This window comes from Pholcus phalangioides, unplaced genomic scaffold (assembly GCF_987345545.1).
Source record: "Pholcus phalangioides strain wild (caught in Gottingen) unplaced genomic scaffold, Ppha-v1.0 ptg000017l_1, whole genome shotgun sequence".
Classification (NCBI taxonomy): Eukaryota; Metazoa; Arthropoda; class Arachnida; order Araneae; family Pholcidae; genus Pholcus; species Pholcus phalangioides.
In genome coordinates this window covers 45,639,769-45,665,890 of record NW_028301610.1, presented here as the reverse complement: position 1 = coordinate 45,665,890, position 26,122 = coordinate 45,639,769, and the positions used below count along the sequence as shown (strand labels likewise).

At 36.6% G+C, this 26,122-nt stretch overlaps 1 protein-coding gene across 1 annotated transcript in view; it reads right to left on the bottom strand.

Annotated features, from left to right (window-relative positions):
- The window catches only part of LOC149073511 (3-hydroxyisobutyrate dehydrogenase, mitochondrial), a 120,441-nt gene that overhangs the window by 57,099 nt on the left and 37,220 nt on the right, over positions 1-26,122 (bottom strand). Inside the window, exons 3-4 of the mRNA XM_089247120.1 lie at positions 12,581-12,702; positions 7,033-7,243 (exon numbers count right to left, since the gene is read on the bottom strand). Coding sequence (XP_089103246.1) covers positions 7,033-7,243; positions 12,581-12,702 — 333 coding nt within the window. The remainder of the gene's footprint in view (positions 1-7,032; positions 7,244-12,580; positions 12,703-26,122) is intronic.

Below are 26,122 nucleotides of genomic sequence, written 5' to 3'. Positions count from 1 at the left end.
ACCTGTATGCCTGGGGTCCCACCAAAGTAGAATCGAGGTGGTGGTGGTTTCGTTACAACAAGTCTGCACCAGTCTCTTACACTCTGGAGTTCATCCTAAGATTCGGATGAAACTGATGAAAACGAGCAATCGCTCTCCGAACTTGATGTTAATTTCTATCATCGAATTTATCTTCACTCAACAGAGCCATCATAAATGTATTTATGGTTTGCTTTTCCTCACCTGTCAAATAGTATGAATGTTATACTGAATTATCAAAAATCATTGTGAAACACACATGGCTGAAAAAGGAGAAAAGAAGAGCGAAGAGAAAGGAAATAGGTGGGAATGTATAGGTATGCGCGAGGTCACACAGGACGAGCATTGTTTGAAACAACCAAATGCTTATTTATGTTTACCTCTGGTTGTGGCTATAAGAAGCCACGACGATAAGAGGCTTATACTAATGGGCGGATACAGATAACGTAATGGGCACAACATGAGAAATTCTTGTCTCTTTATTGAAATTCTTCCTTTTACTAGAATTTAGTTGTGCCTCCTTCGGTTATGATCAGCTCTGGTCAATACAACCAATTTTCTTTGAATGAACTGCTTTCTTCCATGGGCATCCGCAAAACCTACCTTTGGGGAGGGGGGGGGGGGTAAAAAGAGACATTGGTGGAATTGAAAAGAGGGAGTGTTCAGAGAATCTCTTCCAAAAAAAATTGAGTTATATATATAACTTTAATCTAGACTGATCCCTAGTCCCGTCACATTTGTCAAGCTGTTTTTTCTTTCAAACTTAGGCCGTAAGAGTTGAAGAAAAAAAAAAACAAGTTGTTCTGCGTTTTATTTGAATACATTAACACCTTATAAAGTTCTCTTTGTATAACCTTGTAATCTTCACACATCAGCATAAATACCTTTTCAGATCAATCGGTTTCCTATTCATGTGTAACATCATTATCAGGTTAAAAAAATTTGTAAATAATATAACTAAGGCTAATGCTATACAATTGATCCTAGCTGATAAGGCAGTTTAAAAATTTTCCCCCACAGAACAGGATAAATACAACATATCACCAATGACCTTTACTGAATAGATACAGGACATGAGAGTTTTGGCTTTGTGGGAGCTTTCTTTACTTTTTAGCACACAGAGATACAGTATAAAAACAGTGAGAGAATGAAATAATGCGAGGAAAGAACGAATAGCCTTTTACTTTTCATTGTGTGTAGTACTCACTAAGAGGAAAGAGCAGATCTCTGATAATATAGATTCAAGAATTGATCGGATGATCTGGTATTCAATGTTCTGCCCAAAGTATATGCACCTGTTTCTTGGGCATTGTAAAATGTATTGAGCCCGAGATTTTTTCTTTTGCGACTATGAAATCCAAAATTTTGGCACACCCCAGGCTCTCCTCCTTATTCTTCTTTCTATCATTGTCCAACTTATATCCGGTGATAAACTTCGCAAACGGCCGTTTAATAGAAGTTTCACCGTACTTTGAAAATATTCTCATTTTGTGAGAGACCAAATTTTCCAATGAACTGCATTGTATATGCAATCCATGTAAGTGGGCATTGTGATTCAAGCAGTTTCGCTACAAGAGCATTTTTCTGAACACAACATTGGCATTTGTCAATCACGAAAATAACAGGCAAGATTACATCAAAGAGGTGAATGTGATCATAGGCGTAGGCAGGATTTTCTCTGAAAAAGGGAGGGGCGTTTCAAAATTTAATATCTTCTGGGGGGGGGGCTTACGTTTTTTTCATGCAAAATAACACTATTACATTGGCTCATGGGTAACCCTTCCCTTTCGCCTAAGCTCAGGAATGTGATGCATTCTTATTGGGGGACTATCCAGGCATGGGAAAGTGTCACTTAAAAAACTTCAAAGAACTGACTGCAATGTAAGGCCTAAAGTTTCACAAGTTTAAAATAACTATGGTAATATTCAAATTCAACGTTCGCACAGAACGTGAAAGATGTGCAATTGATATTAAAATTTCGATCTTTTTGGAATGCATCAGCAGTGTAATAAACTTGATTTATAGAGTGCGAGGTTATTGAGGAAATAATGGAAGAGTAATAATGAGAGAGACTAGTTGAAAAAAACTCAACGAATGGTGAAATTGCGAAATTCCTGACTCATACAATATTGTTAGTTGAGAATGATACAAAATAACGCTTTTGATTGTGACAGACTGTGATCAATGATAGTTGAGGGGAGAGAGTTTATTCCATTCAACTATAGGTATGAGGGAAAGAAACTACATTTGAAACAGTCAGAAAAAGCAGAAATAGGAATTAATTTTTGGGGGACAATTCAGTCTGTTAGAGATATACGATGGATGGCTTAGTTACGATATCAAAGTTTAAATGACCACGGATAATTTTATAGAGCATAGTTTAGCGGGAAATAAGTCAATTTATGATGAGAGGGTGGTGAAGGACAGGGGGGGGGGGGGTGTTCCCTTCCTTTACTACGAAAAAAAATTTCAGCTCAAGGGGTGGGAGTTTAAGGTTTAAAGTTATTTTGAAACTAAGTCTGTATCTCAAATCCATTTCTAAACTAATTATCACCCGAAAGTTTCAAAAATTGAAAGAAAATCAAATATAGGAGAAATAATTGAGTAAAAGAAAAAAAGCGATAACTCTATTTTTTGATCAGAAAAAAACACTTCAGACCACAGAAACATCAAGAATTCTATTCCACACAACCATTTTTGAGGAGCACGTTTGCTCCTCAAGATAGCAGTTACAATACAAGGGATAATAGTATTGTTACCCTGTGCCTTCTTTATTGTGTAGCTGTATAGAGCGTCCTGCAATGGCATGATCTCTTCTGAATACTGGAGGAGGAGCTCGTCAACTGCATGGGTGACAAATTTACACAAAGAAAGTAAGGGAAGGCAACTGCTTAGGTCGGCCGGATATATACAGCACTGCCCAGATTTGCCACAACATTTTTGAGTGGATATATACGGCGCTGCCCATTGAAGGGTTAAACAAGCAAAATGTAAGTGTTACAGACATTGGCGTACGCAAAGGGGGGTTTGGGGTTATAAACCCCCCCCCCCCCCGAGCCAATGTTAGTGTTATTTTGCTGGAAAAAAGTAAACCCTCCAGGACTTGCGATGCGAGGATCCGGGTTCGAACCCCACAAAATAATGGTACGTATAACACAAACACATAGTAACTAAATATTGAGATTTTCTTCCGTGATAGTCAGCTTGGCCACATTTTATCGCCACTGTGGAGGTCGAGTGGTTATAGTGACGGACTCGCGATGCAAGGATCCGGGTTTGAACCCCACAGTGGTGGTCGGCTGAAGTTGGTTTTCTGTGGTTCCCAACTTCAAGGCGCAAATGCGAGCCGATCTCCCCGTTAAAAGTCTCGCCACAGAGAGCAACAGTCGTTGGGGGTTCCGCGCACGGGGGGGGGGGGGGGTTGTGGTCGGGGTGCATGTGTGGGGTTCAGCAGTAGTAGGTAGGGCCTCCAAAAAATGGCTCGGGGATTCATGAAGTCAGCCACTACGTTGGGCAATTTGCCTGTTGTGGCGTTGTATTTGTAATTGTAAAGAAAAAAATCTGAACTCCCCTCCAAGAAAATTCTGCATACGCTTATGGTTACAGATATGTAGAATCTTTCTTTCACAAATGTTATTGGTTGTTGATCTCATTGTCATGGTTTTTCTAAAAAGGTATGCGATTTCTCAATTTTTATTTTAAATACAGTGAAACCTCGCTACAACAGTGCTTGATATAATGATATTCTTTACTATGATAAATACCTCCATAACGATATTTTTGAAACCGCTATAATGATATTTTTATATTTTGCTCAATATCGTTTTGAATTTAATTTTAACTTCATCACTTGTTTTCCTTCTTCTGAAGGCATCTGATATAAACTGAATTTTCTTGTAATTCCCGCTCGAAATGAATTTAATCCATGGTGTTGCGATCGGGGGTGTAGATTTATTATGATCTAGATTTCTACGAAGGCACATATATTCGGGTTTTCAAAAATATACTAGTGAACGATAATAAATCTACACCCCCGATCGCAACACCATGGCTTAAATTCATTTCGAGCGGGAATTACAAGAAAATTCGAATGGACCAATCGGATAACACTATTCCCCAAATGTCCAATCAGGATGCTTCATTCTGACCACGACGTTTGAAGTGAACAGACGTACTTCTTCCGCTGAGCAACTGAGCATGAAGATTTGGTATTCAACCCAAGTGGGAAACTCGGTCAGCGAGACTAGTGGTTAAAAAAAACTTTTCCTCTGAAGACGGCACCCATTGGTGTTGAAATGCATTAGGACTTTTATTATTTTTTGTGTATTTGCCTTATTCGTTGGTGTCTTCTCAATAAGCTTTGTTGTTCATGGAAAAAACACTGACAATTTACTTCATTGAAACTCTTTCCCATGATTTCAACCAGCTCTTATGTCCATCCAAGTGTGCACCTGCATGTTTCTTACACCAGGATTACACTATAAAAACTTTATAAAAATTCTTTGATAAAACTTGAAAATGCTTATTGGTTGCATTTTTCAAGTTCTGTAAAATAACTTTACAAAAACTTTCATAGTGTAATCCCAACTTTAGGAACTTTGACTAATATTTGTTGAAACTTTGATATATATAAACTGAAGAGCCAAAAAAAAATGGTACAGGCATGCGTATGCAAATAAAGAATATGGAACCAATCAGAGTACGGCGCTGTGGTCGGCAACGTCTATATAACACAACAAGTGTCTGGCATAGTTGTTAGATCGGTTACTGCTGCTACAATGGCAGGTTATCGAGATTTAAGTGAGTTTGAACGCAGTGTTATAGTCGGCGCACGAGAGATGGGACATAGCATCTCCAAAGTAACGATGAAATTTGGATTTTCACGTACGACCATTTCACGAGTGTACCGTGAATATCGAGAATCCAGTAAAAAATTAAATCTACGACATCGCTGCGGCCGGAAAAAGATCATGCAAGAACGGGACTGACGAGAATCATTAAACGTGACAGACGTGCAACCCTTCCGTAAATTGCTGCAGATTTCAATGCTGGGCCATCAACAAGTGTCAGCGTGCGAACCATTCAACGAAACATCATCGATATGGGCTTTCGGAGCCGAAGGCCCACTCGTGTACCCTTGATGACTGCACGACACAAAGCTTTACGCCTCGCCTGGGCCCAACAACACCGACATTGGCCTGTTGAGGACTGGAAACACGTTGCCTGGTCTGACAAGTCTCGGTTCCAATTGCTTCGAGCTGATGGACGTGTACGGGTATGGAGACAACCTCATGAATCCATGGACCCTACATGTCAACAGGGGACTGTTCAAGCTGGTGGAGGCTCTGTGATGGTATGGGGCGTGTGCAGTTGGCGTGATATGGGACCCCTGATACGTCTAGATACAACTCTGCATCCTGTCTGATCACCTGTACCCATTCATGTCCATTGTGCATTCCGACGGACTTGGACAATTTCAGCAGGACAATGCGACACCCCACACGTCCAGAATTGCGACAAAGTGACTCCAGGAACACTCTTCTGACTTTAGACACTTCCGCTGGCTACCTAAATCCCCAGACATGAACATTATTGAACATATCTGGGATGCCTTGCAATGTGCTGTTCAGAAGAGATCTCCACCCCCTCTTACTCCTACGGATTTATGGACAGCCCTGCAGGATTCATGGTGTCAATTACCTCCAGCACTACTTCAGACATTAGTGGAGTCCATGCCACGTGGTGTTGCGGCACTTGTGCGTGCTCGCGGGGCCCTACACGATATTAGGCAGGTACCAGTTTTTTTTGGCTCTTCAGTGTATATAGAGTGAAACTCTCTGTATAGTAATACTAAGTAAATACAAATACAAATACAACGCCACAACAGGCAAAATGCCCAACGAGGTGGCTGATAAAAAGATGCCCATAAAAATATGGATGTCATATGTTTCAAAAATACAGCAACCCAATTAAAAATGCAATTAACACAAATTACAAACAATATATACACATGATAAAATATTATACAATGCCCATAAAGAATACTTATGGTTGTCTTATTCTAAGAATGGATAGCTTCTCGATTTACCCCAACATGTTTATCGTATTTCTTTTTAAACGTGTCAATTGTGTTACAATTTACTACCTCCGGGGGTAAGCTATTCCATTTATTAACAACCCTATTGGAGAAAAATTCCCTGCGACACCATAACCTTGCATTGTCCCTCACCAATCGATACTGGTGTCCCCTTGTAAAAGCAGTCGATTGGCGGTGTACTAAAAGTTCATGGTCCATCCTATCCATCCCATTGAAAATTTTGAACACTTCGATCATATCTCCTCTACTCCTATCTCCTTAAAGACATAGAATATTATGTAAAATCTTGCTATTATAACCGATGCTAACATTTCCAAGACTTTTTAAGTAAAAAATATAATCAGATGCAATCAAATACTATACATGAAGTTCTTTCAGTATGCTTACTACAATGTAACAAAGAAAAGAAGAATCTATCCAGGAACAAATTTATGCTAGATCACAAAAAGAATTTTAATCAAAAAGAATAATTTAAGAGAATTTATGTTCCAGCTAATACATCTTCAATAGCAGGACTGAGTATACAGCAAATAATTTATTTGAGAAAGAGCCTTGGGCAAAGCAGAAATATGGGGTCCTTGCAAATTTAGATGTTTATGGTTTGTCAGTAAATATAATTTTGAATTTTGGGGTGTAGCATTGTAAATTTTATGATAGTTTACCATTTGTATAACTTCAACATACCATTACTAATAAAAAAAAAAGGAAACTGCTTTATTTTTTTCATTTCACTTTTTGAAAAGAAATGTCTTATTTAATAGAAAAATTTAATATATTGCTCAATCTTTTTTTAGCTTAACTTCCCTATCTATAAACCTATCACTGAAACAATAAACATAGATAATTACAAAAATAAATCTTGAAATGTGTTTAGTCTTAGACTCATAGTCATTTATTTGTTATTAGCATTCACATACCTAATACCAAGATTCATTGCTTCTGCAGTGCCAATCATAGAAATAGCAAGAGCCATATTGTTGCATATTTTAGCAGCTTGTCCAGTTCCGACACTTCCACAATGAACAGCATTTTCCCCCATGCAAAGAAGAATTTCTCGAACAGCATTAAATTCAGATTCTCTTGCTCCTACTAAAAATGTCAATGATGCACTTTTAGCAGCATTGACACCTGAAATATTTCAAAGGATATTTACCATGAGCAAAACTAAATTCAAACCATTTACCAGTTATTGTGTATAATCCCAAATTTTTATTGGCAAATATGATAAATTGTCAATGAATTATTTACATTTATCAGACATTATGCATAAACTTCAGACTAGGATGATAAATATGGCCTTTGTTATGTTGATTATGTTTAAAAATATGTTTATGAATGTGAAGAAAGCTAACACTACAAGACTTATAGTAATTTCTGTTTTTTATCTCCTTCATACTCATTTCAATTTAATTTCTGTGGCAAAATATGTAATGATTCACATATGGATAAAACTGATAAGTGGTTGAACAGAAGTGATAATGTGATAATTACATATTTATCAAACTTACCAACTTCAGAGAAAGATAGATGGCTTTTTCTCAGTCCAAGATATATCAAGGAAACAGTTATTTTCTGGATATTATGCTGAGGTGAACTCGGAAAGAAAAGTCATCACGTCTCTGCCGGGACTCGAACCCAGCCCCTCTTGAATACAGGCCAAGCATGCTACCATCTACACCACTGGAGACATGACCCTGCCTCCCTTATTTCACGCACTGTGGCGTGAGGCAAGATATCAAGGAAACCTTGTGAATTCTTGTTTCCTTGATATTTTGGGCTGAGAAAAAGTCATCAATCTCTCTAAACTGTCCCACCCGGGGGCAATTTCCTGAAGTTAAGAGAGGCTACTAATGTCTCTACTTCAGCGCCTCACGCCACAGTGCGCGAAATAACGGAGGCAGCCGGGGCGTAGCCAGAAATTTCATTCGGGGGGGGGGGGGCACTTTCATTTTGGGGGGGGGGACCAAACTGACAGAACAATGGATTTGGCCATCTTTTCCCCTTTTTTCGGTCATTTTCTCACATTTTGGGGGGGGGACCAGACCCCCAAGTCCCCCCCTCGCTACGCCCTTGGGAGGCAGGGTCATGTCTCCAGTGGTGTAGATGGTAGCATGCTTGCCCGGTATGCAAGAGGGCCTGGGTTAGAGTCCCGGCGGAGATGTGATGACTTTTCTTTCAGAGTTCACCTCAGCACAATATCCGGAAAATAACCGTTTCCTTGTTACCAACTTCAGTTAGGAATCATATATAAATCATATACCACCCACAGGGTTGGCATGGTATTTACCATCTTGGTAAATTCCGTGGGTTTTTACCATCTTGAGGGGAAAAGTCACTGTTTCTGCCATTATTAAAAACAAATTTATCTACTTTTTTCCATTTTTCTTAAAGAAATACATAATTTTGATACAATGTTGTGTGAATACAGAGTACTACAATTATATTCTTACTAGCATGCATATTAAAATATAATATGCTCATTTAATCTTATTCTTAAATTTTCTTGCCATAAAGCTAGGCTTGACAAATCCTGGGCACCATGGTGACTAGAAAATCTGCATTGGCACCTTAAATTTTCTTTATGTAATTATTCAATTGAAGTCTATGAATGACACAAAATTTTCTGATTTCATGGCAGTGTGCATTTTAGCAAAAAAAGGATATATTTTGGACAACTATCAAGAATTAAAAAACATGCAATAATGTGTAAATGATTTTCTTAACGCATTTTTTGACCTTTTAAATGTCTTGAGTGGCAACGGTTATCCGTCTTCCTTTATGGGTTTCAAACTTCAACCACATTTTTCGACGTGTTAGTTGACATCATGTGGCTCACAATTTGTGACATTACCATTAAAGAGTTGAATTTCAAGTAGGTTTTTACATTTTTATTTCCTATCAATTTCCAACTTTTTGAACACACTTTTGTGGAGAGGTCCATTTAATATTGTGCTACTAATGCTACTAAATTCATGTCTTTCTAGTTATTTTCAATTTTTGTATTTTCTCATATTTGCTTTTTGACTTCTAAAGCTTGTTTTCGCAAAAATGTAGGGGAACTGATGGTAATTCTATGTCTTTCTTTGGCTTACCATCATCAGAAACATTTTTGCTTCTTCGGACAATGTGGGGGTCGCCCTTGAGAACGACCTCCTCATTGTTCCATTTATTTTTGTAATTTTTCATTTTTTTCTAATTTTATAATTTCTAGTTATGTGTATACAGCTGCCTTTAGCGCTATACTCTGGCTTTTGAAATATTTTAATTCTGAATTTTTCAACACATTTGGTTTTTAATTCAATATTTCTCTTAGAATGTATGTTATATATATATATATATATTGCATATCTGTAAAAGTAGAAAAAACCCACTATTAAGGAACATTTCTCTTGAGAAAAAATTATGCTCAGCTCCTAAGCACTTTGGCTGATGCAAAAATACTTTTTGATTTGTTAATCCCTGCCATAAAGATAGTCTCATATTGTTATCATATGTTCGTGAGTGGATTAAAGAGAGAAAAGTATACACACTATATATTCTAGTAAAAGTATCTGTTTATAAACAGCAAAGGCTGGTTAATGACTTCGTCACATGCTGACTATTAGAATTTTGCCGCCTTCTGTTTTAATTTGATGTTTTTGACCACAAAATTACACCAGCCTTTGCTATAGACTGCTTGGGGAGCCCTCTTTCGTCTGTAAATAACGCCTCTGATAAATAGCCATTTAAAAAATGATTATACAATTCTCTTAGTGATAATAAAAAGTGGGAAAAAGAATCAATCTTGATTACATCATTTATCATAAAGTTTATAAAAAAAAAATTAAGTAACACCCATATTATAGTTTTACACACCAATAATAGTTTTTATAGTATAGAAATAGTAGGCAATAGACTCACTATCTCTATACTAAAAGTAATATACAGTGAAACCTCGATACAGCAATACTCTGCGGATCAAGAAAAAATATAGTTGTAGAGGAATTTATCGTTATATAAAGTATTGTTGTAGCAAGCTTTCACTGTATAATAATCTTATATAACAATCTCCTCCACATCGATATTACTAATGATATGTTTCTTTTTGATTATCATTATATAGCTTTTTACTGTAGTATATTTAAGTTATAAATTGTACAAAATGCCAGTTATTAGAATTTATATGAATACAAAGAGGAGGCAAGGGGAAAAAATAGGTTTTTACATCAAACTAATTCAAAGTGGATTGCAAGACTCAAACATTGTGTTACAATGGTGTGTTTCAACAATTATTTTTCTTTTTCAATTAAGGCTTAATTTTATTTGAATTTTTTATGATTATTATTTAAACAACTATTAATCATTAGTTAACAAAAAAATTTATTCTGCATATTAATGATCAATACTTAGAAGCTAATTGTATATACGAGGTATTTACCAGCAAATGCCTAGTTTTTACTGGTAAAAATCCAACACTGCTACCAGTCTTTTGAAAACTGTTTACAGTTTCTTTACCCTCACAAAACTTTAGTGTGAATCCTTCGACACAAAAATAAGCAGCATTCTATACATTCGTGATGTGAACTATCAAGATCTTCTCACAGACACTACTTGCAAATAAACTCTTATTATCCTCTAAGATATAGCAGCCGATCATAGCTACCACAGCTCCCTGATTGACAATCTACACAGCAAATTAATCAGCAATACTTGCAGAACCAAACCTAAACCAGAAAACAAAAACTTGAACATTTTGCCTTTCTTCCCAAAAACCAGCTGATATTGCAAAAATCCTCCGAAAATATAATTTTTTTGGTGATCTTCACCCCATCAATAAAATCAGCTTCTCTAAACTAAAAGATCTCATCAACTGACTCAACAGCTGGAGCATCTACATCATTTTATACCAATGTGGATTATATAGGTCAAACGAAAGGTGCCTTTAAATACCATTTAAACTGGCATAGAAAATGAGTAACCAACCAAGACTTTCACCGTTTATCCATCGCCCCAGACACAACGTAACTAGCACACCACACTTCTCCATCATCATCACTACAATGTTTTTGTCTGCGATTGGTGCCACAAATTTTTCTTCTTCCTCCCATGGCTGGTCATTTCATTTAGACTCTTTGTCCTGAACAGTGAATAACCCCGCTATATGGAGTTTTTGCCATATTTCTATTTTTCTTAGCTACTGAAGAAACTTGATATACTTCTGAAATGCATCTAGCTGTTGTCCTCTTCATATTTTTGGTTTATTTACATTGCATTTCTCATGTGTATTGTCGCACCCAAAAGACAATTTATGTGGCTAAGGTTATACTTACCAAACCACCCACATTGAAATCTTAATCTCACGTGTATATGGGCTTGAAAGTGACAAGACTGGTGACCCATTGTCTGTGTATCCATTACTGGAAACTTTTAAAATATACAGATTTTGCCTTTTTTCCCCTCAAAGTGATTCAGATAACAGGAGTTCGGATAGTTGGAGTCCGAAAGTTTTCTGTTCTACAGTTACGGTTCTACTGTAAAAGTTAAATTATAATTTTTTTCAACTTTTGCCACTGGCAAAAATGACAAAAACTATTTTTATTAACTATTATTATCTTCGCTTTGGTATCCAGTGTGTCATCTGTACTTCATATAATTAGGGGAGAGGTTCATCATTTCGTTTTATATCGCCATCTGGGGGCTGATTTTGTTGCAAGCTGTTGCTGAGTTAGAAGGCTGTCTATTGCACATTCCCGTGCAGCTTAAAGGAACACAGTGTTCTTAGGAAAGAAAATGTCGGTCCTCTGTAGCTTAATGGTAGAATATGCACCTGGAAAGTGACTGGCTGGTGGTTCGATTTCCCACAGAGGAATTTAACTTTCCAGTTATCTTTGCTTGGTGTCCAGTTGGATTTTTTTTTATTTATTATTTTTTGGCAACAATTGGTATCCAGTCATCTGCACTTTGTATAATTAGCAGAGATGTTCATCATTTCATTCTACGTTGCCACCTGGGGGCTAACTCCATTGCGAGCCGTTGCTGAGTTAGGAGGCTGTCTATTGCGCAGTCCCGTGCAGTCCAAAGGAACAGTGTTCTTGGGAAAGTAAATGTCTGTCCTTTGTAGCTTAGTGATAGAGTATACGCCCAGAAAGTGATGGGTTGGTGGTTCAATTCCCCACAGAGGAATGTAACTTTTCTTTCCAATTATCTCAGCTTGGTATCCAGTCATCTGTACTTCGTAAAAACTATTTTTGCATGGTGGTTTTTACCACATTTTTTTCCACTGTGGAAAAAACTTGCCAACCCTGTTTTGAAGTTTAGAATTTGTTTTTCTTAGATTTTGTATATCAGTATAGACCTATGAAAATTAAACTGGTCTAATTGAATGTGCAATTCATGAAGAGATCAATTGGGAAGATAATACAAACTGGAATGAAACTGAAGGTACAAAATTGAAGTAATGTAAAAAATTTTAAAAGCAACAAGTACCTCCAGACACTGGGGCATCTAAAAAAACTGCTCCTCGTTTTTCCGCCATGATTGCCAAGTCTTTAGATACTGTTGGGTCTATTGTACTACTGTCAATCAGTAATGTTCCTGGTTTTACTTGTCTGAAAAAAATTCAAAATAGGAAATCTTTTAATGAAAGATATGTTTGAAAAACAATTATGAAAAACTATGATCAGATTATAATTCAGAGTTTTAAAATGTGTGATTTTTAGCCTCTTTCTGTCTATCTATACAGATTTTTCTTGCACCTCAATTTGTTGAGCAACATTTAGTTTTTCTAGTCATAGAATGCTCACAATATATGAAATATATTTTTTTAAATTTAGTATTTTTGCTTCTTGTGAATATTTAAAGCAAAATATAATTCTTCACGCTCACATGGTGGCAAAAGTTTTATATCTTTCTCAGTTGCTATTTGCTGAACTGGAATTTTAATACAAGATATTTAGTGGAATGGAATTTTGAGTACACAGGTATTCTTCACTTTACATGATCTTACTTTACATGCTTTTGCTATAACATGATTTTGAAAAGTTGGTTGGGTACTGGTCCCCAAGAATTAGAGGGAACATTGCTTACAAGTGCGAAACCATCATAAGGTTGCCATTCTTTTTGTTGCTTTTCCATGATTCTCTTTCCATGGAATAATAGCTTTTATGCTTTAGTGACCCTACATAAGACAGTTAAACCACCACCACCTATAGAACAAGGCCTCCGCACGAAGCTTGTCACATCACTGAAGGAGGCTATTCCACCTATTGCCACTGAATATAGCAGGCTGATGCATGCGATATCTTTACCTTTTTTTGCAGTATATTCAATGGCAATAGGAGAGATGACCTTCACTGACATCACAAGCTTCGCTTCGTGCGGAGGCCTTGCTCTATAGGTGGTGTAAACACGGTAAAAACATGGAACCCGTTAAATTCAAAATTTGCCTTCATTCTCCGATGATCCTTCCTACCAATCCTGAAATTGGTTGTTGTTATCATAGATCCAGAACTGCCCTTAACAGACAGACATAACCAGTGCAGAAATAATAACTTGCCTTTACGCAGAGGCCATTTAACATATTCCTTATATTTTTTCATTTGTTAATATATTGAACACTTATTATTAATGCTCAATCGTCAGCCTGGATTGTGAGCTTGTCACCATATTCCTTTAAATTAAACCCAGACGTGCCAACTTTCAAAATCCCGAAATCCAGAGATTCTCCTGAGAGAAGACCCCCCCCCCCCAACACTCATAGAATCTTATAAAAAAAATTCAAAAAATTTTTTTTTTTAATCAATTAAGAAAAAGTTACATTCCTCCCCCCCAAGGCAGGTTCTGCATTGCCCCTGAGCAGAATATAATGCCATGTTGGTCATTCCATGCGGAATAGAGAAATCACATTCCATGCGGAATAGAGAAATCACATCTACATACTGTTTATAAAATATAAGTGTTTCCTTTCGTGGATGCTATCAGTGATTCTATCTTGGGTATATGAACTCTTAAAAGCTTTATATAGCTTAGAGTTTTATATTTTCTTTCTGTAGACGTTTAATCGGAAGAAAAAATTTAAAAAAATTCAAATTACAAAGCTGCAGACGAAAAAACGTGTTTACCGCACGGCTGTTAATGGAATACAATAACGATTATACAGGAATTTCGGCAACCAAGGTCATGCCCCTGATAAATGATTGCCAATAAACGCTACGAAAACGAAGTCGCGTCTTTGCCAGTTGCGTAAATGCGGTCACAGAGACTTTTTTCAAGGCTGCTCGATGGAAATTACTATGGCTGTCCTCTATGGGTGTTTTCCCTAACGACGACGGTAATCACTGACGCCACGACAACGTGAAAGCTCACGTAAAATCTAATTTTTGGCCAAAATCCGGAGAAATTTTAACAAATCCGGAGAGCAGGAGGAAGGATGAAAAATCGGGAGAGTTGGCAGGTCTGTAAACCCAAAATTTTTTTCTCAACACACTTAATGGAAAAAGATATGTTAATTCAATCACTGAACTTTTTGTTTTCTAGTCCCATGAAACACCTCTTGAACTGTCCTGTTCTGTCGCATGCATATACAAATTTGTCATTACACCATAGCTAGTCAATGAAGATAAGTTTTTTTTTTTGAAATAACATCTATTTATACAATTAAGAAACCCAAAAGTCTTATTTTTTATAGGAAAAAGTTATTTCCATAGCATTGAGAATATCTTCCATAGTTAAATGCAGCCATCCATAGCAATAATAAACAATCCATTGCAATTGCAAATCTGGCATCGTGACTGTCATATATATTATATTGTGACTATTACATGTATTATATTGTGACTATTACATGTATTATATTGTGACTATTACATGTATTATATTGTGACTATTACATGTATTATATTGTGACTATTACATGTATTATATTGTGACTATTACATGTATTATATTGTGACTATTACATGTATTATATTGTGACTATTACATGTATTATATTGTGACTATTACATGTATTATATTGTGACTATTACATGTATTATATTGTGACTATTACATGTATTATATTGTGAATGCTAACAAATCGGTTGAATCACTAACAAATTGGTACATGCTAGAACATGTGTTCTGAGTGTATGCGAGTCCCTAACGTATTTATGATGTCCGAGTTAAGATTATTTCCATGTTCTGATGGTGCTGCCATCTGTCATCCCTAATTTGAAGTGACAACGATGCCTGAATTTGCATGCTACATAAATACACTGTTGAAAATCTTCCTGTTTCTTGTGCAAAAATTTTTCCAATGGGACTTGTTATATGACTGAAGCTTCCACTAATTTGAGTGTTATAAACTTTTTGGGTTAATTCATGTTTGCGAGGACCTGGGTTCAAACCCCGCCACAGTGGTGGTCGGCTGAAGGTGATTTTCTGTGGTTTTCCAACTTTGAGGCGGGAATGCAAGCTGTTTGTTGGAAGGTGGGTTTGTAATGTAGGATGCAAATAACAACTCATGATGAAAACATACCAGGTTATATTATTAACAAGAGATTAAAGGTTACATGACTAGAGAATGAATGCATCTGAACATCAAACTTATATATACACAAGATAATTTGCATATTCAGCCACTTGATGTTGCCAGATCACAACACCTCTCACCCCTAGTTGGTGAATTCAATTCCGTAATGCAGTGGATTAACAACAGTTCGTTTGGGTCTTTGGCAAATTTCTTCTGGAATCTCTTTCGGACAGTCATTAATAATTGAAGACAATGGTGCTTCTGCTGGACTATGTCTGGTCTGCAATGTGGCAGCAGTTGCTTCAATATCGACAGATTGACTAGGATCATCAGGTTGCAGCAAAGGAACTTGAGATTCTAGCTTGTTATCTAGTCTTCCTTGGATCATTTGATCCATGACACCTAATGACAGTTCTATAGTTTGTCACAGTTCTGTATTTGACAAGGCCTGTTGGCTGTAGCACAGTCACAGGAATCCAATATGGACTTTTGATATAGTTTCTGATCAGGACAATCATTTATGCTGAACTCTCTCGTAGAGCGATAACCATTTTTCTTCTAAGTGTCCAACTCCTGCTTCAACCTTCTTTCTGTGGTGAGATCGGGATGGAGATTGTCAAGAATTGTGCAGAGCCTCCTTCCCATGAGCAGCTCTGCAGGACATGTACCTGTAGTTATTGTAGGGGTGCAGTGCTGCTGGAAAAGAAAATTCGCTAATCTCTGCTTCCATGATTCTCGAACGATGCGATTTAGGGCATCCTTAACAGTCTGACGGTCCTCTTGGCTTAACTGTTCCTGGACGGTTGCCTTGGTGCGATCAGGACTTGAAAGATGGTGTTCCATTCACAGAACCACTTGAATTCTTCTACAATGAACTGGCCTGTGGTGTCGGACACCACAACGTCTGGAATGTCATGTGTAGTGAAGATCTCCTGAAGGATACTAATGGTTGCTTCAGCAATTGTTGTCAGTGACGAACCTCGACTCATTTGGGGGAAAAAAAAAAAGTCCACAAGGACCAGGAACTCGACTTTAATAAGGCCCAACGAAATCAAGATGAATTCGTGACCATGGTTATGAAGTTATTTCCCAGGGATGTACGAAGTTTTTGGTGGTGCGTTTTCTTGTCAGCTGACACATACCGTCCTTCACATGATGCTCCCTATCAATGTTGAGGTTTGGCTACCAGACGTATGAGCGAGCTAGAGACTTCATCCGCTCAATTTCTGGATGTCCTAAGAGCAATTCCTGCAAAACACGAAGTCTCCCAGATACTGGTATTACATGATTTCTCCATAATAAACAATTTTTATGAACTAAAAGCTCATTTCTTTTTGTAAACAATACATTATCGGCCGAATTCACAGACCAGGTTCAGAACGCTATCCAGGTTCTAAACCGCGTTTCACCTCAAAATTGGTATTCACCGCCCCGAATCGAGATCCAGGGACCAGTTTTTCGAGCCTGAAGCTGAACCTCCGATTTCGGCAATCCAGCAGGGTGGATCGAGTTTCAGTGCATGCGCAGTGAGCATTATCGTCGCCGCAAATACAAACATCGACGTAGTAATGGCGGTCCTGCTGAATTGTTTTTACGATGAGCCGGAATGAAATAGGGAATTTAGAATAATTTATTAATTATAAGGTGATGAGTGACCACGTTTAGGCATTAAATATATGTTAATAATTATCCCCGATCAATGAAAGCCGTCAACTACTTGAAGCCATCAGCAAGTGACGAAAGAAGGTGAGTAATGATACTTTTCTATTGATTTCCTTCAAATCTAAACTTTATTTGCTAACAAAATGATCATTATCAAATAATGATAGAATTGTATGTGTAATATACTTATGTATTGATATTAATGACACAAATTCGTCTTTATGGTACCTGAAGAAAGGTCGTGGTGGGCTCTCTCGATGCAGACTTTTTTCTTGAGTGGGGGCCCCCTGAAAGTATTATGTGAAATAAAATTTACATTTTTGTGAGGGGCCCCATTCTCTCGACCCTTGGGAAGTGCTCTGGTTGCTCCAGCTTATTTACGGTCCTGACCAAAAGGTTAAAATGGTGGGGCATAGTGTCATGCTTTTGAAGTTTTTTCCTCTCTGAAAATAATGAATCATGGGTCTGAAAAGAAGTCATAAATATCTCTCTTGAATTGCAGGAATAGTCACTTGTATACAGCTTCGAATTTTCTCAGCATGAATCGTAATTTCTTTTTAGAAAAAAAAAATTCCCTAACCAGGACCATCTTAAGAGCATGAGGGGGGCCTCGAGACGAGAAATTTTTCTGTGGCCCTACCTGGTAAATTCTAGAAAATTTCAACCAGATCTCATTTTTGTGCGGCCCCTTTTTCTCTTGAGGAGCCTACATTTAACTCAAACAATGTACTAGGCAAAAGTGATCATTACAGTAGTGCATTTTAATTCCTAAACAATACAATATTCACCAACACTCTAAAATATAGATTTGTGTATGAAGTGTTTCATCTCTAATATGAAAATATTTATATTAATGCCAAGCAAAATATATTACCTTTTACCTCTTGGCAGGAATATATTTATTACATGATATTTTGCTGCTGTGTGTAAACATGACATTTTCCTTCTATATTTACTCGATCTCGCTTATAACATTCCCAAGTATAATATTTTCCTGCTTAGTACTCAAACTAATTTTTATTAAGATTTCCTGTTTAAAGCATTTTCCCCGCTTACATTTTTCATTTTCATTTTTTGAAAAAAAACCCAAAAACTCTATAAGCAGAATCCACAGTATTTGCACAAATGAAAACACATCCACAACAAAAAATTTTTTCTGTGGTGCATTCTCATTATCCAAAATCATATTATCAGCTCATTTCATTCTATTTGTGCATCAATATTTTGCATATAATTATTGCAGTTCATTGGTTTATTATTTACAGTTAAACCTCACTACAATGATACTTGATATAACAATAAATCCCTCTACATCGATATTTTGAAAGTCTTGTTTGGAAATTCCTATAGTATAATGTTAAACTGCTGCCACTTGATTAGAGATGTGAAATGAGAATATTAATATGAGAAATAACTTGAGAATTATTATTTTTGATAAGAATAATCCCCAGTAATTTATAAAAGTAGTCTTTCCAGAGAATATTCTCTAGGATATTATATATAATAAATATTATAAATAATTGGAGAATATTCTCAAGTTATTTACAATAGTAGTCCTTCCAGAGTCCTTCGTGACACTATTCTCAAGAATTTTACATCTCTACTCTTAATACAACTGCAATCCCTCAACAATGATATTTTTTCTTGATTTGCAGAATATCATTTTATCGAGATTTTAGTGTGGGATCATACCTTCCGTGCTCAAAACACCAATTCAAAAAATTCATGAAATTACTTTTTTGGAACCTTATGTATGTGCAGTTCATGCCAGCATTGGGCAATGATTGAGTGAAATTTATAATATTCAAGTAATCTATCATTACATAACTCGTACCACATGATTGCTGATTACATGTGCTTTATTCGTATTATGCAGTATGATTCCACTATATTTGAAATCACAACACATGAGTATAATTTGCTTCATTCTTTCGAGAAATATTTTTTTTCATGAAACCTATGTTTAATTTTTCAGATGAAACAAGTATTTGGGAGCAAAAGTAGGGTGAAAAACACATATCTATGATAAAATGTGGCCGAATGAATGAACGCCAGGGGCTCTGCCACTGAACTTATCCCGTTGCCGAGATCTCTTCCAGTCCGGCTTCGTGGCAGAGTCTGGAACAAAGTGAGTGTGTACACCTAACAGTCTGAGTGTGTAGCTAGTGTTGTGTATGATATTTCAGTGCTGCCATCTATACTTCAAATTATGAGTGAAGTGTAATGATTGAATATTTGTAACGTTGTAGGCCTGTTGCTCTCTGCGGCGAGACTTTTTAACTGGGAGATCGGCTCGCATCGCGCCTTGAAGTTGGGAACCACAGAAAACCAACTTCAGCCGACCACCACTGTGGGGTTCAAACCCGGATCCTTGCATCGCGAGTCCGTCACTATAACCACTCGACCTCCACAGCGGCGATAAAATGTGGCCACTGAAGACAAGCTGACTATCACGGAAGAAAATCTCAATATTTAGTTACTATGTGTTTGTGTTATACGTACCATTATTTTTTTAGCGATCTCAAATACTTCCATATAAATATGAATAAATTATTTTTGATAATTGATTTGTCGTTATTTCTTAAGTGAGGAAAATGTTAGCCTTTTTTTACGTATTTTGAATTTGTGTCTTAATTATGTTCAAGTTACAATGTAAATTTTGAAAGTAACGAATTACTAGATTATTGTGATCATCATGTAAATACAGTGTATATTTTAAAAAAATCCAGATTTAACTACCAATACTGTTAGTAAAAAGAGGGATGGAAAATGATTTTGTTGATGAATAATCATGTTGAATCTATCAATATATGTCAATTTTTTTTAAATTTTTAATCTTGGTTATTAGTTTATCCTTTAGTTAAACATGATTCAAAGGCAATGCATTTTACACATAAAAAAACAATTGTCCATACACTAATGCTTGTATTGACTGTCAGATTTGAAACTTTGTTTACAGATTTTTTATTTTTAAGAATCTTTCAGCTTCAAGGACGTCCTTTCAACTTATATTTAATAATATAATGAACTGTTTTGAACTGAATCTAACTTTTTATGTAAGCTAATCAAAAAACTGGTACACATGTTGGAACAGTTTTTCGTCGAAAAGAAAACTGTTGGGTTTAGCATTTTATACATTGGGAGGGGGCACATCTTCTGTGTAGGAAGGATTGCATAAAAAATAGTATCTTAATAAGTGCATGCAACTAGCATACTAGTTTCAACAAATATAATTACAAAAAAGTCAGTCTCAGATATTAACTTATTTGGCTAATATGAAATATAGCTATTAATGTTTAGTAATTTAATATTCAATGTCCATCACAAGAATTACTATTAGCACATTTTTTTTTTGGAAATCAAATTTACTGAATTTTGTACTTTTTAATTTTAATGTGTTTATCTTATTAGTGTTTACAAAATTATGATTTCAGGTACAAAACAATCGTAATTTAAAAAATATTCAGATAAAAATTATTTTTGAAAAATTTCCAAATTTATTAGTATTTTTTAAAATATAAATTTTACACAATTGCGACCATCCTTTTTTCCTTCATTTCATTCACGATTAATAAAATTTGTATGTGCTGATACATTTCTTCTTCTTCAAAGCAATGAAAATCGCATAGGCTGATTATACGTGGGAAAATACAATACATGCGATATAAATGATTTGCTAATAATGATATATATAATTTATCTAATCTGAGAATATTAGCAATTACGTAGCGAAATGAAAAACCATCATTATAGATATAGCAGGAGTAGGAAAGAAAAACGTAGCTGGAATGAAATGGAATTTCCATTAAAAAGGGGATGATAAAACCATATTTTGCTTATCGAAAAAAAATTGTTGAAAAACAAACACAAGAATCCTACCGTTGAGTTTTCTACTTCATTAGAAGATCAAAAACCCTTCATCCAATCAGCATCGAATCTACTCTCGCCAAGCTAATATACGCCAAATACTCGCCAACTGAACCGAGTTTTACTTGATACTCGCTTGGTAGTGTTTGGAGAATACCAATTTCGACTTGAAACTGAAACGGCTTCCAACTGATCCGCGTTTCAGCACGCTAAGTGGTGAATACGGCCGTAAATCTTGAACCTGATAAGCTTATAGGCCATCCCTTTAATACCCAATTTAATACTATAGAAAGTGCAGGATCTCCAAGTATTAACCTCTTAATTTCGTTAGCATGAACGGGTGAAAACTAGCTCTTCAGTGAAAAGAACTTCTAATGGAGGGGGCACCTCACAATTACCGATTTCTTTAGGTAATTGGCTCAATGCATCTGTATTTGAAATCTGTTTTCCTGGTTTATGCATCAACGAAAAATCGTAAACATTTAAGAGCAAATTCCACCTCAGCATTGGAAGAGATCTTTCGTGGGTTGGTTTTTATTGAATATTCCCAGAAGGGGCTGATGGCTAGTGACTATTATGAATGAATGACCATATAAGTTGTGAAACTTTTTTACTCTGAATATTATGCCTCCTTATCAATTTGAGCACAGTTCCACTTGCAACATGAGGGGCCTGCAAATTCCAGATATCATGATGGGGAGGTCCCGCAGATCACTGGTGAGAATCCTGTAGGGGTTCATCATCAACCTCTGAGAAATGTGATAGAATAAATGTGCAATGTAAATTTAAATTATAAATGTTTTTGCAAATATAGTTATACATGAAAGCGCAATATTTTACCTTCATGCCGGTAGTGGGCCATGGACCACCTTGTGGTCAATAACATCATGAAATTTGTCAATGTACGATAGGCCTAGTATTGTAGACTCTGGCCAGGTCTCCAAGGAGATGCTTGGCATGGATGCATGTTCACAATCTGAAGTTGTTCAATTTGGACACTTGGGTGACTGGAAGTTGTGGTTCCCATGATGGAGAGAATATGAAAGGTGTCTCGACAGACTATATTGGTGAGAGCTAACCATTTTGTTAAACTTTCATTGCTAAAAACTAATGAAAAGAATTAACTTTCTGTGTTATGACAAGTTAGAAAAGTTATGTTGTGTAAAATTCAGTCTTCCTTCGAATAAATGTTAAAGTGGAAAATTTAAGTTTGTTTTTCATTGTTGTCATCCATTCAAATGAGAGAATCAATGTTGGGTTAACAAAAAACAAACCGGGAAATGTACTGAAGAACGGTGCACGCTTCATCGAAGTTAAGGTTCTCGAGACGTATGCTACTGGTGCTTCAGAACCATCTGGCAATTTATGACTCAAAATCACACCAACCCCAAAAGGCAAAGCATCACATGCCCCAAAAATGGAAAACTTTTCATCAAATGGAACAAGCACGCAATCCGAACTCAATAAATTCTTAAGAAAATTAAACACTTTGTTGTGTTTGCTTGTCCATTGCCATCTTATTTTTTGGTTAAGCAACCTATGTAAAATTTCTGTCTTATCTTTGTGGAAGCTATAAAAATTTATGAGCCCTAAGATTGCTTGAAGCTGTGGCTTATTTCTTGGGAGAGAAAAGGCTTGAATTATCTCAATTTTTGACTTTGAAGGGTGAATTCCCTTTGAGTCAATTCTGTATCCCAAGAAATAAAAAAAAAAGACATTTGCTTTTGTTGGCTTTTAGACCAGATTCCTTCAAGCAGGCAAGAACTTGCTATAGTCTTGAAGCTAGCTATTCTCTAGACGTAACCCTAATTAGAACGTCAAAGTACGGAACAACGTCTTCCAAATTTGAGAATAAATTTTCGATTGAATTTCAGAATAATCCTGGGACAATGCTGATTCCGTTAAAATTGTTTGAGCATCAGCTGAGTTTTGACCTACAGGAAGTTGTGGATATGCCTGTGCCAAACCAATTTTTACATAAATCCCACCCTCTTCAAATTTTAAAGTAGCTTATTTACAGCAGGGATCGGATATAAGAGAGAGAGGGTGAGCATTCATAGCTTTATTCAAAGTAAGTCCCCACATAACCTGACATCACCAGATGCATTAATCACAGGAACTACAGGAGTCGTCTATTTAGGGTCATAATTAAGCTCAATGATTCCTCCTGCCAAAAGCTTAGGTAAAGCAACTTCAATTTTCGGCTTCATATCCAGAGGTACTTTCCTAGCTTTGAAACGAATCGGGGGAATTTGGGGTTTATTTTGGCAATGAAAGAGGGGCACCTTTATAAGATTCAAGACCTTCATTAAAAACTTCTCTGTATTTCAGAAGTACTTGATCGATCCACTTAAATTTCATTAATGCCCGTGAGATAAATCCTGAGAGGCTCAAACCATGAAAACCTTAATATGTTTGTACAGGGACTTTTACAAATCAAAATATCTAATTTTGCCTTTACATTTTTAAATTCAACTTCTATGTTACAAACATCTATAAGTGAAATTACACTCTTTTGAAAATCTTGTAATTTAATGTGTTTTTTTAATTCTTGATTTTTTAATACACAATTTATCTAAAACAGATTTTGAAGCGATTGAATAATAAGAGCCTGAATCGACCTGTCTTCAAATTTTTCCCCTCAATTGAAATCTCATTTTGTTTTAGATTGGAATTAAAATTTACTCGTTCAGAATTTGGAAAAAAATTCTGTACAGAATTTATATATCTTCCTCTTGAATACCTATTTCATTTCTGCACACTGAAGTGCTCTTGTTAGGCTTTTTTGGCATATTTTTTGAATGTGGCCTTGAATACCACAGCTATGGTATATTGTGGTTTTGAATTTACATTCTGAGTGCTTGTGGGACCCACCGCAACAATAACAAATCAATTTCTTTTTTGTTATATTTGAAAATTCTTGGTTGCTTTAAAAGGACCTGCAATCCTCGAAACATTATCCGAATGAATGTGTTTAATTTGATCAACGAAATCTGAATTTTAAGTCTCCAAGGCTTGCGAGAGGATCAATTGTGATTAGGATGCAGCAGTTTCAGCTGCCCAAGTGGCGCAGAGGTAAGATGCTCGTCTTCTACTGTGAAGGTTACTGTCAAGGTCCACAAGGATTCGAATCCAGCCAAAAGAACATCCGAAAAAGTTTTTTTATCTATCGAGCCCGGGGCAACCACTGATAGATGGCACCTTTATTTTCCACTCAACTCCTCTAGTTGGAAATTGCCATATAGCGATGTATGACTGGAGTTGGTGTGAGGTATAGCAGCAGCTGTCAAAGCCATGGAAACTGTCATTTCTAATGACAGTATCGTCTCGGCAAGTAGCCTTCTTTGCAAATCCCCATCTTTGATCCCGCAAACTAATTGATCATGTAAACGCTCGGATAATGTCTCTCTAAAATTACAATCCTCAGCAACTCTCCTAACTCAGTTACATAAGAATTAAAAGATTTCGTTTTTCCTTGCAAATGTTTATGGAATTTAAAACACTTAAATATGTCGAATGATTTTGGACAAAAATGTTTTTTTTAGCAATTTTAAAATTTCATGAAAAATCACATCCAGGGGATGTTTTCTGCAGAGAAACAAAGGTGCAAATAATACCCAGTGTCTTTATCCCGCCAAGAGGGTAGCACGTATCCTTTCCGGGGTCTCTATCATTTGCTTCCAAGAAAAACCGCAACTGCTCAGAATAGTGTTCGATTGAATTCGGTCAGAACCTATGGAAGCAAAGCCAGAGCAATGGGCACTTTTAGCCATATTTAAAGCAATTAAATTAACTAACAACTGAGTCTCAATTGACGTACTAAAAGTTAAAATTTTGAAATCTGTAAACATTAATTAAAATAAGTAAAGTTAAGATACCATATACTAGGCCAGTCTTCAACCCCACAACGTTGGAGCGGCATTCAAGTGAATAATTACCAGGGACGTTTTGGGACTGTTACTGAGAACAGCCCACGAGAGCACCAGATTTTTACCAGCACAGATGCTCATGGGACGAGATCTTCGACTGCCAGGTGAACTGCTGTTTGGGCGGCCGTCAGATGCTGCTCTTCCACCAGAAGAATATGTCGAAGGACTACAGGAGCGCCTCGAGGATGTGCATAGAATCGCCAGGGACGGCATCAACATTGTTTATGAAAAGATGAAGAACCGCTACCAATGAGAAGGCCACATCTCATGATTTCAAGAAAGGAGACCTCGCCTGGCTCTGGAACCCCAAGCACAGGAAAGGACTTTGCCCAAAACTCCAGACGTCATGGGAAGGACCCTACAGAATCGTAAAGAGACTGAACAATGTGATGGTTCGAGTTCAAAAGATCCCCATCATCGAAGTGCAAGGTGGTCCACTTCAACCGATTAGCTCTTTACCACGGTGAGTGATGAAGTGCGAGCTGCTGACTCGAGGACTGAATTGTCGGGACAAACAAATTCTAAAAGAGGAGGCAATGTTATGATCTGTAAATGGTCAATCGCGCAAAGGGCTATTGACCATAACTAAATTTTTACAGGACCTTAAAAAAAATATCACAGTTTTAGGATGGCAACAGCATATTTCTAGTTTCATTTTTTTTTCCACACCATTATCCGATTGGTGGAGAATGTTCTGGAAGATTTCATCCCCCAGGAAGTGGCACCGCCAAATTGGTACTACGAAATAGAATTCTCTGGAAACACTGTCTCTCGAAGGTTCGGAGAGTCTATAAACATGATGAGAAGAATAGAGAAGAGAGTTGTTGGATTAGATGTTTGATAAGAGAACTCTGATCTGGTTAGCATGTATCTGCTTGTAAATACATGTAAAAATTACTGTTCTGTGAATAAATTTGTAACGTTCTGTAAAGTTTTCCCCCCTGCTTATTTCAAGGACTTGTGAAAAATTATCTGGAACAGATTTATTTGAATCTTTGCTACTGTCAAAAGGTTAAACTCCAAAAGTATGGAGGTTTAAGGTGGCTTGGCCTATATCAC